Genomic DNA, 12,197 nt, shown 5'->3' with positions numbered 1-12,197 from the left:
AGTGGACATTACAACCGCCTTGGATTAAAGTCTGAGGAGAAATCTGACAACCAAAGAAAGGCAGTATCTAAATACCTGTATAAATAAATAAATTTTTCCAGTCCCTAAACATGCCAAGTAACACATCTCATATGTTATAACATATGTTCTAAATATTGGTGTTTAGAATTGGTATGAATGCTGTTGCCTCAGTCATGTCTTGTTCTGAATAATTTTTTTTTTTTAAAATCCACAATAGCTTTATTTTGGCTCTGCTTGTGTCCAGCAGGGGACAAATGCTCAGAATTATTGCTAACATTCATAAATTAGTCAGCTGTTCCTTGTGCAGCAAGAGCCAATGGCAGAATTTTGCAGTTGGTATATGATCACAGCATACAATATTCCTAAAGGAAGACAAACACAGCTTGTCTATGGAGATAATTGCATTTCCATTAGTATATATTCCATTTGTAGATATTAATAGGGAATAGAATATTTGTGTTATCTTTCAAGACTTGGACTTCTTAATGATACAATCTTTAAGAAGTTATCTCATTATTAGTTTGCTCTTGTGTAAAATTCAGTTTACTGTGAGTAACTTATTGGTTCATGTTGAACATTATGCCTGTCAGTAGAATTCCTATCTAGATGCTATAATATAGCATGCCTAGTAATATTGGGTACTTGAGGCATTTTTTGAAATCTATAAAAAAGTTAGGCTGCACTTAAGGGCTGATGATTGTTTGATCTTGTTCCTTCCAGTAGGATACCCATTTCTCTAAGTCTGTTTTTATCTGGCATGAACTGACTAGGTGGCCTTAGGCAAGCCTCCTCTTCTCAGCCTCAGCACCTCCATCTGCAAAATGGGGATAGCTGTTCTCTTCTTGCATGTTCATACATGCAAAGTAATGTGAGTCCAAGTATTTTGACTTGTGCCACTACTGCACAAATGCTAAGTACAGGTGTGCCCCCGTATCCGTGGGGGTTCCATTCCGGAACCCCTGTGGTTAAGTTAAACCATGAACCCAGGCTTTGGTTGACTTCCTAATGCCTCATAAGGCATTGAAAATGTCGCTTCCAGTTTCACGGAGAAACTGGAAGTTGCGTTTTTTAAACTGTAAGTCTCAGTCTGAGCCCAGCAGAGGCTGCAGATGGACGTGCATGGCCTCTGCTGGGCTCAGAGGGAGCTGCGTAGGGAGCCTCTGAACTTGATCCGCGGATAAGTAAATCCACAGATACAGGATCTGTGGATATGGGGGCCCCCATATTGTTGCTTTTTAAATTTTTCTCTCCATCTTCATGGGCATGCCAACTTTCCACCTCCTAAGAAGTTCTCAGGCAGCTCTCATTTGCTTAAAAACACAGTTCATTTAAAAGCACAGCAGGTGAGAAGGTGATGGTGAATTCTATATTGGTTTTCTTTGTTCTTTTTTTGCGCCCAATGACTGAAACAATTGGAATAGCTTTTGAGTTACTTTTTTTTTTAATTCCAAAAGCCCCATAAGAAGGATAATTCTTTTCACATTGGACAAACAGGAAAAAAAGCACAAGGGTTTTCTTCCACCACCTTTGTAGGCTTCTGACTTGGAAAGAACTAAAACTATGCGGCTTCAAGAATGGAGATTTGGCATCTTTATCTAGAAGCTTTTGTTGCATTTTAGTTTTTGGATGGGCAGAGCAGCTAGAGGAAAATGAGTGATTCTTTTTGTGTGCCACAACATCTGTGATGGAATGAGAGCAGCTAGTGGTAAAGCTTGACACTTTTGCATGTGTATAATATATTTAATTCTGACTTCACAGTGAACCATGATTTGTTGTTAAGACAATGATTAGCAGTGAGAATTGGCAATGCCAATTCTTTGCCTTCTAGTCTGAGGCAAAATACAGTTTGCCACTTCACTGAAATGTAACAATCTATGGTTTGCTCTCAATCCAGTATCCAACCTCAAAGGCTTGCTGCTGCTAATTATTATAATGATAAACTATTATGGTTTCTTATTTCAGAATTAAGCCATGGAGAATTGTACCCAGTGCTCAGTTGGCTTATTTTCCTTTTCAGGAAGATGCTCAGGAGGAATTTGGCTGGAAATTGGTTCACGGGGATGTCTTTAGGCCCCCAAGAAAAGGAATGCTACTTTCTGTGTTTCTAGGCTCTGGAACACAGATTTTAATTATGACTTGTGTTACTCTATGTAAGTAAAAGGGGATGAATTGATAAAACAATACTGATTACTTGTAAAGCTTGGTGCAGGCTGTTTGATTTCATATTCCTTAATTGCCTAATTTTAGTTAAGGGTCAAAAGTGGCCCATTAACTCGGGCTCTCCTTCTCCTTTCAAAACAACATAGCTCTGAAAGTGGGGCAAATAGACCTGTCCAGTTCTTCATCTCTGAGGGGAGATGAATGCACAAGGGATTTTCCAGAGTGTGCACTTAGCCCAAGCCTTGCTCTCTGTTGCTGCAAATGCTGATCATGGGGATGGGGGGAGGCATGGGACTAAGCGCATGCATCATTGGCATGCTCTGGAGAATCCCTCACATGTTTCCCTATAGAGCTGAATGTGCTCTGGCATTTCACTAAAGATAGCACCAGAGTAGTTTGAAATCTCCTAACTGTGGCTCTGGAATCAAGCAGCATTATGTTTGTGCTGGTCCTAAGTATACAAAAGTTACAAAGTGAAAATCTGAACCTTTTGGGAAAAATATAATATTCTCCCATTATACTTAGTCAGCTTGCACAAAAATGATACAGATAAAGTTACATGCCTGAACCTTTAAAAATCCTCTTGCAACACTTTCTCTCTGCCTTTTGCAGTCTTTGCTTGCTTGGGGTTTTTGTCACCTGCAAATCGAGGTGCACTAATGACCTGTGCTGTGGTCTTATGGGTGCTGCTTGGAACTCCAGCAGGTTACGTTGCTGCCAGGTTCTACAAATGTAAGTATAAAAGTATATTTAATATGGCAGCACTTAAGTTCGTTAGTCTAAATTATCATCACAGTAGTGATTTTTAAAAAAAATTCTGTTTATCCTCGGGGCAAGATGGAGGAATGTTTAAGATTGAAGAGAGATTGCATGCAGGCTTAGATTGTTCGTATTCTAGTAAACTTTTCAATCTGCTGTTCTCATTGTACTGACTCTTGTTTTAATTGCTCTCAGTTCAATTTTCTTATAAGGAAAGAGGGATAAATGACAACATTTGAATAAGGAAGCTAGTCTGTTCGTGGCTTTTGAAATTGTATTGCATTTTTGGCATATGTTTGCTCTTACTGCAGTTTTCTTTGGTTTTCATGTACTTGAAAGGAAGATAAGTGCCATATTAAGTTGAAATACAGCTGGCTTTACTCGACTTTTATCAGTGCCATTGTTGTGGCATTTGTGTTTTGTTTTAGTATGCATCCAGTAATTGTTCACTGTCGCATATATAAAACTGCATAAGCATTTCATTTGAAATGGTTGAGTCTTAACTTTCCAATCAGTGCAGAAATGAATAAATAAGATTCCTTTGGGGTGGGAATAATGAACAAGGATGAAACCCTAACTTATATAGAATAGACAAGACATAGATACATACAGAGTAGATGCCACACTGAAGGCTTATATTTTACAATAGTAAACTGGTTGTAATATACCTTATCAGATAAGAGGTTAGTCTGACATTTTGATTTCAGCTTAAGAAGTTAAACATAATAAGCTTTTGTTTTCTCTGACATGTTTCTGTAGTTCATGATAATTCAATACTGTCAAAGCATAAATAAATGGGATGTTGTATTTGAATGTACTGCGTGTGTCTTTATTTAACTGGTGCTCTGTATGTGGGGCATATTTTTATGCAGCATTTGGTGGTGAAAAATGGAAGACAAATGTTCTGCTGACAGCCTTCCTTTGTCCCGGGTAAGCTAAGTATGATTAAATTATGTATATGATAAGCCTAAAACTTCTAAGGCTAACAGATGTAAAGTATGTCAACAAAATTGCATGCCAGAGCTATGTACAACTTGTGTGTGTTTGTTAAACCATGCTTACATTTACCATGTGAAAAAGTTGATTAAGCCTTACCAGCATGACAGATGTACCTCTTTAGGCAGAGTTGCTGTTCATTGATTCTTGGCCTTACTCCTTAGGCTCCTTATCAAACTACACTGTCGTTGGTCTCATGTGGTGTCATATACTGTACAATCCCTATGTTAAATCTTCATGCTTAATCACAGCAAGCAGCCATCCCCTCAAGTGCAGTTAAGACAGACACATATTTGGAGCTATTTAGTTGAAACGTCAGCTCCTGCTGGAATTCAGTCCTGTTAGATTAAGGAAGAAAGGCTAGCTTGACCTCTCTGCCTGATATTTCTGCATGTCACCTGGCTTTAACATTCAGCTAGACATGTAGTAATATGATTTCAGTAACATTGAAATTAATCAAGTGTGAGTATTATTACTTAAAAATCTTGTCTCTTTTAGCATTGTGTTTGCAGATTTCTTTTTCATGAACCTGATTCTTTGGGGAGAAGGTTCCTCAGCAGCTATTCCATTTGGTACTTTGGTAGCTGTTCTGGCACTTTGGTTTTGCATATCTGTACCATTGACATTCATTGGGGCCTACTTTGGTTTTAAGAAGAATGTAAGTGATTATCTTTTTGATACTGTTTTATGTGAATGTAATATATGATAGAGACCACTCACAGATTTTAAGCTGCCTACAAAATAAATGTTTGGTCATGCTATCCTACAGGAAGTATGATGGCTGTTGAGGTCATCTCTAAATTAGATGCTTGATTTGCATGAATAAAACATCACATTGCAGCAATCCTGCATAAACAATTGCATCTTGTTCAGCTTCAGAAGGAAATATCTGAACTTCTATCCCCATGTGTTCCATCTGTCTGAATTTATGCTGTGAACAGAACTTGTTTCTTGTGCCCTTTCAAATTTGTTTTATGCCAATAAAGGTTCTCGAACTCGATCTGAACTTCTAATTACATCGCTCTTCCTATGTTTTCCTTGGATTCCTAGTACAACAAAAGAAAGTCAGTAGAGCTGTGAACTGTTTTGAATAGTGACTGGGCCATTGCCTCCTGAACAATTGTGTCCCAGTCAAATGCATCCCGATATTGAACATTTGTGGCCCTTGTTTTTGTGTCCTGGACACTTGTTTCCCAATATATGTATGGGCAGGATCAAGTATCTGCAGATCCACTTATCTGAGGATTGGGTCCATGGGACCCCCTTGCCTTCCCGCATGTGTGCCCCCTCAGGAAACGAGGGGTGCTCTGTTTTCCTCACCTCTGGAGGGTCTTCTGAGCCCAGCGGGGCCATGCACATCCGTCCGCGGCCTCTGCCGGGCTCAGACTGAGAGTAAAAAAAAGTCACGTGTGGTTTTATGAAAAAATAGGCTCAGAGGACTCTCAGAGGCCCTCTGGAGTTGAGGGGAGCAGAGCTACCCTCACCTCCAGGAGGTGGGGGGTCGTTCCCTGGTATCTGTGGTTTCAGTTAAACACAGGAGGTTCCAGAACAGAAACCCTGTGGATTCTCGGGCACGCCTAAATATTTATTTTTAAAATGCAAAGGTAGGGCTACAGCTGGGATAACAGGCTTAGGACATATAACATGAGGTTTGTTTCTCAGTTACAGTGGGATGCAAATGTCCAGAGACATCAATGACCAGGATATATTTGATCAAGACACAATTGTGTCCTGGTCAAATGCATTCTGATCATTGGCATACCATTACCCTAGTATTGTTTTTAATAGATACTTGCTTCTGAACATAGTGTTTAAGTGAAATTTAATTGTTTAGGAATTCAACCCCACTTTCTTATTTTAAAGGCGATAGAACATCCAGTTCGTACCAATCAGATTCCTCGTCAAATTCCTGAACAGTCATTTTACACGAAACCATTACCTGGCATTATTATGGGAGGCATTCTGCCCTTTGGATGTATCTTCATACAACTTTTCTTCATTCTTAATAGCATATGGTAAGCCAGTGTACTACTTGATTGCTTGATCCCCGTAAAAGGCAATACTTATGTTAGGTTGTTTTTAAAGCACTTGCTCTTGGCTCTGTGCTTGTTTGTCTTAGAGGTATTGTTGATCTGCTTTGATGTCGTAAAAAGTCATTACTATTGCAAGTAAATCAGCTATCTGCCTTCTGCTTGCAAGCAGGCCTGATCTTGCTGTTGCTGTGTGTGTGTGGCTGCCTTCTTTACCCAGCTATTTGAAGAACCAGAGAAAGGGAATGGTAGCATTGTGATATCAGAGTGTCCTTACCTGTTACCTTCTACTTTTTCCTGCCCAGATACATCTTCCAACAGGCTGGGTGGACCATCCTGGGAGCAGAGTCCACTTCCGCTCTCAGCATGCTCTGTCTCGCCTATTTATTTGTAGACACAATCCAGCTGGGAATAAATGGGTAACAGTGGAAGTTGAGGTGATGGACACTCTATATCTTTCTCGTCTGCCTGGCTGTTGCTGGCTGCATCAGCAAGATGAAAGTGGAATGATCTTGTTTTACCTTCCAGCAGTGTATGCAAGTGATCTGAACAGTGATCACCATGGCCCTCTGCTGTGTTTTTTTCCTCTGCACCACCTTTATTCACCTGGTCTTGAATAAAGAGGATTGGAGAGTGGAGCGATACAGCTGTGTGGGACATGGCAGGCATAGAGTGCAGGGCACTCCTCTTCCGTTTGCTGCCTCCTAAGCCTGCTGCCTAAAGCAACTGCCTCAGTTCACCTCATGGCTGGAATCTTAGGGCATCACGGCACACTCACAAGGGCACTGCGGAATGTCCCCAGCGGCCCCTCTTACCTATTTCGTCAGGCTGTACCACATTGGATCTCGCAAGATTTTTGTAAGATCCAAGATGACAGTGCCTGGCTGAGCCAGGAAGAAGAGGCTGTGGGGCGTCGTCACTCAGGTAAGTTTGGGGACCACTTCCTTTATGTCTCGGTGCCTTGCAAGCCTTGGGACAGATAGTTGGGATAAGCTGACTCTAGATTCTAAGGTCTGTGAGCAGCCAAATGGCAAATCAGCACTTCCCTGGTTCAGATTTTGCCTGTGCCATGAATGCACCAAATTGCCTTGGACAAGTCACTTTCTTTCAGCTCCCCAGATGCAATATGAGGACAGTCATTACAGAGTTGTTGTAAGGATTACATCAAGAGAATATATGTGAAGCACTCTGAACATCAGGAAGTACTCTCCCATACTGAGCAGTTGTATAGTATATATGCCATGGTTTCTTGAATAACCCATTGGAGATGGACACTGGCTGAGCAGTCTCCAAATAATATTGCTGGAACTATAGACTGCTTGCTACTTTATAAAATGGGGTGAATTGGTTAAACTCAGTGTTTTTGCACCAATACTACATTTGTAGTAATACCTGTATTAATTTTTTAATATTTAAATGCTCCTATTCTAGGTCTCATCAGATGTATTACATGTTCGGCTTTCTGTTTCTGGTGTTCATTATTCTGGTTATCACATGTTCTGAGGCTACAATTCTACTTTGCTATTTCCACTTGTGTGCAGAGGTATGCCTACAGGGTTTTTTTTCTTTTACACAATGACTGATTCAGCTCTGATTTTATGAAGTTTAAAGAAAGCATCAGAAAAGGTCCTCTCTAATATCATCAAATAAATATTCCTTTGTTAAAAATTATTTTCACTATTGGGGAAATTTAAGGTACTTTGTTTCCCAAAATATTTGTATCTAGGAGTTGGGAAAAATAGTTGCAGGACAAGTGCATAAATCTTGGATGTATAATCCTGTGGTCTAGGAAGGGGGGGTACAACTGGGCACACTTATGTCTATGGTGAAAATTCCCTGAATTCCATAAATTCATAGAATTTTGGAAAGGGGTAGTAAAGACTTTGTACAAGACCTGAATGTTAAATGTGAAATATCCAATAATGTATCCAATGTATTTGTTTGACTCAGATGTGCAGATAGGATATTCAGTATAGCCTTGGTCTAGAAAAATTTCTAATTTTAAACAAGTATCTTTCTTCTTTTTTTAGGATTACCATTGGCAGTGGCGCTCATTCCTTACCAGTGGCTTTACTGCTGTTTATTTTCTAATATATGCAGTACACTATTTCTTTTCCAAACTTCAAATTGCGGGTACAGCAAGCACAATTTTATACTTTGGCTACACCATGATAATGGTATTGATCTTCTTCCTTTTCACAGGTAAATATGTATATATTTTGATACTCGATCTTAAGTTAGAATGGGCAAACAATTATAAATAAACACTAAACTAAAGTAAGCTATTAACGTAAGTCCCTCCCTTAATTGTAAAAGTAATAGAATTTCTATTTAAAATTCATCTGACTTTCATTCATTCATTATTAATGTACCATTTTCCATAAAGCTCAAATCAGTGTATAACACAACAATAAAACAATTCAAAATGTAAAATATAACTAGATAAAACAATACAAGAGCAGGTAAAATAAAAATAAATCTGGGGTAATATTACTGTGTGAGAAATAATGGTGAATAAGAAAAATAAGGCACAAACTCTAGCACACAAACTTTAGTGGGCCTTTAAAAGTTCAGAGGGTATGTGCAATGTCCTGTGCAAACTGAAGAACTTCTTTGAAACTGGAATCACTTTTTACTCAACACTCTTTTTTAAGTTTGGAAACAGCTTTCTGGACAGGCTTTCCACTAGCAGTAAGGCACTTTTGGACCCAAGCATGGTGACTGCCAAAAAAATGCCTACTTGTTGGAATTCTAAGATAAGAAGTGGTCCTTGGAATGTATTTTCCTATGCCTTCTATATATTATCTGCTACATTCATACTGAATGTTGGCAGTCAGCGTCACCATTTCTGAAGGCAGATGGGACCATTTCAGAATTTAGTCTTAATTTGCAAGATACAAATTCTTTCCCTTTATTTTGTTGCACTCTCCTAATCTTTATATCTTAGAGAATTAGAGTAGTTATATAACTAGATCTGCTCTATTCTGAGAATTGCATTCTCCAAATATTAAGGGATCAAGGAAAATGCATCAGAACCATTACATGTAAAATGTGAATTGACTCCACTGTAGTAACATTCTCAACTATGTTTCTGTATATATTTGTAATGTTGAGTCTCTTTCAGCATGTACTGTACAGTGTGATTTTTTGCTTCACCATCCCCCAAATAACTTCATAAATTGTTTACAACAGAAAAGAAGCAGTATATCAAGTGTACATAGTAAATTTCATTATATTAAAATGAGATCACTCTAGCAAGCTATCAAAATTGCACATGCAGGCCCCAAAGGCATTGAGCTTCCTGTGTCAAGACGATATAAAAGCTAGAAAGAGAAACTCATAATTGTTGTATCAAAACTATTATATTGCTGCTTACTCATCTGTTAAAAATGGTCAGTCTCAAGAAGGGTTTTGACGGTGCCCTGCTGCTATGTCGGTGTAGCACATGCTTGGGGCACTTGCTTCTCACACTGCATTCCGGGTCATTGATCAGACACAGCAGGCAAAATACTGGGAGCTATGTGACAAATCTCTGACTCACAGCTGGGCCCTCAACAGTGTCTCAGGGTAAATGAGTCAGTTAAACATCAGTAGCTTAGCTAGTGTGGAAAAAAAAAATTACAATGATATCATTCGTGGGTCTTGCTGAAATTTTTCATAGTGAATGAACTGTTGCTAAATCTTGATTCTGCCTCTACTGAGGGGGAGAAATGGAATTACACCTGTTATATAAAAAGCAGAAAAGTATCATACAAGAATAAAAGGGAATAATACCCATTTCCAATCATTTATATTATCCTCAGAAAGTAGGTTTTATACATTCATATAAAATTCTTAGTTCATTACACAAAACAGACAAAGCATTTTTAATCCATCTGCACACACTTCTCATGAAAAAGCTCTCTAATATATCAGATCATGTTGCAAATACTAGATGAGGATCTTTGTTGCTTGCATCTTCAAAGGATTGTATGTCTTTAAAGGCAACTGTTGGTTTGGGGGAGCTGGTGGTTATCATGCAATCATGGGCAGGCTATCCAGAAATGTTCCATTCTGCGGTGTCTTTCTGGATCTGACTGGCATTCTGAAGGACACACATGCCTGTCCACCCCACCCATTCCTGAATTTTCAAAAACACGCTCACTGACTCTCTTCCATTCTTCAGGAAAAAGCATGAGTTATGGGTGTAAATTCATTAAAGATGCAGTCCCATACATGCTACACTGTGAAACCTGATCCTATGTATTTTTAGTCAGAAGTAAGTCCCACTGAGTTCAAGGGGCATAGTATTCTATACTCAGTGGGAAAATATTCACAGGCTTGGTCTGCAGTGACTGTTCTGTGGATGGAGATACAGAGATAAATTTTCTCATCCAGAAATCATGTGTACAAGCTCTGTTATTCATAAGGCATGAATAACATGTCTTATGAATAATAAGGTGGTGTGACCTAAGTTGAATTTAAATGTTGACTACACTACAGACTCCAATAAATGCTTCCCTTTTTAAAAGCAATATTGTCAGGGCAAAAGGGCACTAGCTTTTGCATTTTTATGCAGCATTTTTATCATCTATACCTATTCAGCCCATTATGATGTGAAATAAATGCATCTGTATAGAGGAAGTGGGGTTCTCCAGGGGATCTCCTGGAGTTCTCATTTGCCATCAGATAATCTTTTGATATATTTTTGATAGTTATTTCTCCATTTTTGTGTTTTTTAGGAACAATTGGATTCTTTGCCTGTTTTTGGTTTGTGACCAAAATATACAGTGTGGTAAAAGTTGACTAAAGACACTATTCACTGAAGAAACTACAAAATATTGGAGCCATCAAGCTAATTTAAATATATGTTCTTGGATTAGAATTGAAGCTTTACCTGAAGTATTGGCTTCTGTACTTTGCAAACAATACTGAATATGTACTTTTTCTCCATTTAAATATTTGTAATGTGACTTTGCAATCTGTTTTCACTTGGGTGTTCTTAATTAAGATTGAAGCTGAATATTGTATTCATTTGTAATTACTATACTGGAACTTCTAAATTCTAATGACAGGCTAGAAATGACTGCATTGCAGAATTTAGTGATACTTCTGAATAAAGTCTGGTTGTAAATATGATTTTGTAGACTTATAGAGTGGGGTTAATTATTTTTCAGCAAGCAAGTAGCTACTTTCTATCATGATTTTGGAGGATTCCTCAGTATGTCACTTTTAATTTGATTTTTTTTTAATGCTGGAGTTATGGCCATCAGTCTCTTCCCCCTTTTTCTGTGGTTTTTGTTAAGTTCCAATGTATTTGGCTTCTCAAACTATGTGCCTCTGAGTCTTGGAAGCTATACATTCATAATTGTAATAAATACTGTAAACATTTTCAGTGGATCATTACATCTTATAAATAAGTCCACAAAATTCTGTAAATACAAATTTATTGATGAGATGTTTTTAAAAAATGTAGATTATTTTATGGTATGTTAAATTCTTGGTTGATTCAATTTTTGTTAAACTATTCCATGTTATGTGAAAGTTACCTTGTACTGCATAAGACTGCACCTTCATTGCTACACTACAGTATCAGTTCTGCTGCGACTAGTCTGACAAGATTAAGGGACTAGATAATATGTTGAGAAGATCTGCATACGTGGAGGCAAGATTTATTGCCAAGTATGTTCACAACAGACTTTAATGATGTATATTATGTAGAGTGGATAACTGTTTTGTCCTTGGACATACACAAGTGCAGAGGCACAGTCTTTATCTAATTCAGATTATTGGATACAGAATTAAATTTATCCACATGCATCTTTGAAAACATGTTTATAGTGCAGAGTTGTCTAGGTTTATATGCAGTTCTGTTGTAATGCCTGCATGTTTCTCACAAGAGCACATTGCCTACCATGTTGTTGAAAGGTATGTTTTCGGCTCATGAGTTAGAGGAAATAAAAACCCTAAGTTTTTCTAATGTTCTTTCTAAAGATCATAAACTAATGATTGAATATTAAGATCCAATAAAAGTATCTTTTGTTAAGAATTTGTCGTTTCTAACCTCTTGAAAACAGGCACTTGCACTGTAAGAGTTTTAAAGAAGCCATTCACTTAAATTGGGGCCACCCCTGCTAGTATATACCTTCCCCCACCCAAAAGACCAGCTTGTACCTCAACATAACTGTTGCTACTGCCTCCTTGCCTACCTGGTTGCTTAAAGAAAGCAGCCAGATAGGCAAGGAGGGTTAA

The 12,197-nt window shown here is 38.2% G+C and overlaps 1 protein-coding gene across 1 annotated transcript in view; it reads left to right on the top strand.

Moving 5' to 3' along the window:
• The window catches only part of TM9SF2 (transmembrane 9 superfamily member 2), a 32,958-nt gene extending 20,964 nt beyond the window's left edge, over positions 1-11,994 (top strand). The window contains exons 10-17 of the mRNA XM_066621085.1: positions 2,039-2,171; positions 2,794-2,913; positions 3,813-3,870; positions 4,435-4,594; positions 5,800-5,951; positions 7,398-7,509; positions 7,997-8,168; positions 10,688-11,994. Of these exons, the coding sequence (XP_066477182.1) occupies positions 2,039-2,171; positions 2,794-2,913; positions 3,813-3,870; positions 4,435-4,594; positions 5,800-5,951; positions 7,398-7,509; positions 7,997-8,168; positions 10,688-10,755 (975 nt within the window). The 3' untranslated portion in view covers positions 10,756-11,994. The remainder of the gene's footprint in view (positions 1-2,038; positions 2,172-2,793; positions 2,914-3,812; positions 3,871-4,434; positions 4,595-5,799; positions 5,952-7,397; positions 7,510-7,996; positions 8,169-10,687) is intronic.
• Positions 11,995-12,197: the final 203 nt, after the last annotated feature.

The sequence above is a fragment of the Tiliqua scincoides genome, chromosome 3 (genome assembly GCF_035046505.1).
Source record: "Tiliqua scincoides isolate rTilSci1 chromosome 3, rTilSci1.hap2, whole genome shotgun sequence".
In the NCBI taxonomy this organism is placed as follows: domain Eukaryota; kingdom Metazoa; phylum Chordata; class Lepidosauria; order Squamata; family Scincidae; genus Tiliqua; species Tiliqua scincoides.
Note: the sequence above shows the minus strand (reverse complement) of the source record. Positions and strands in the feature narration are given on the sequence as shown.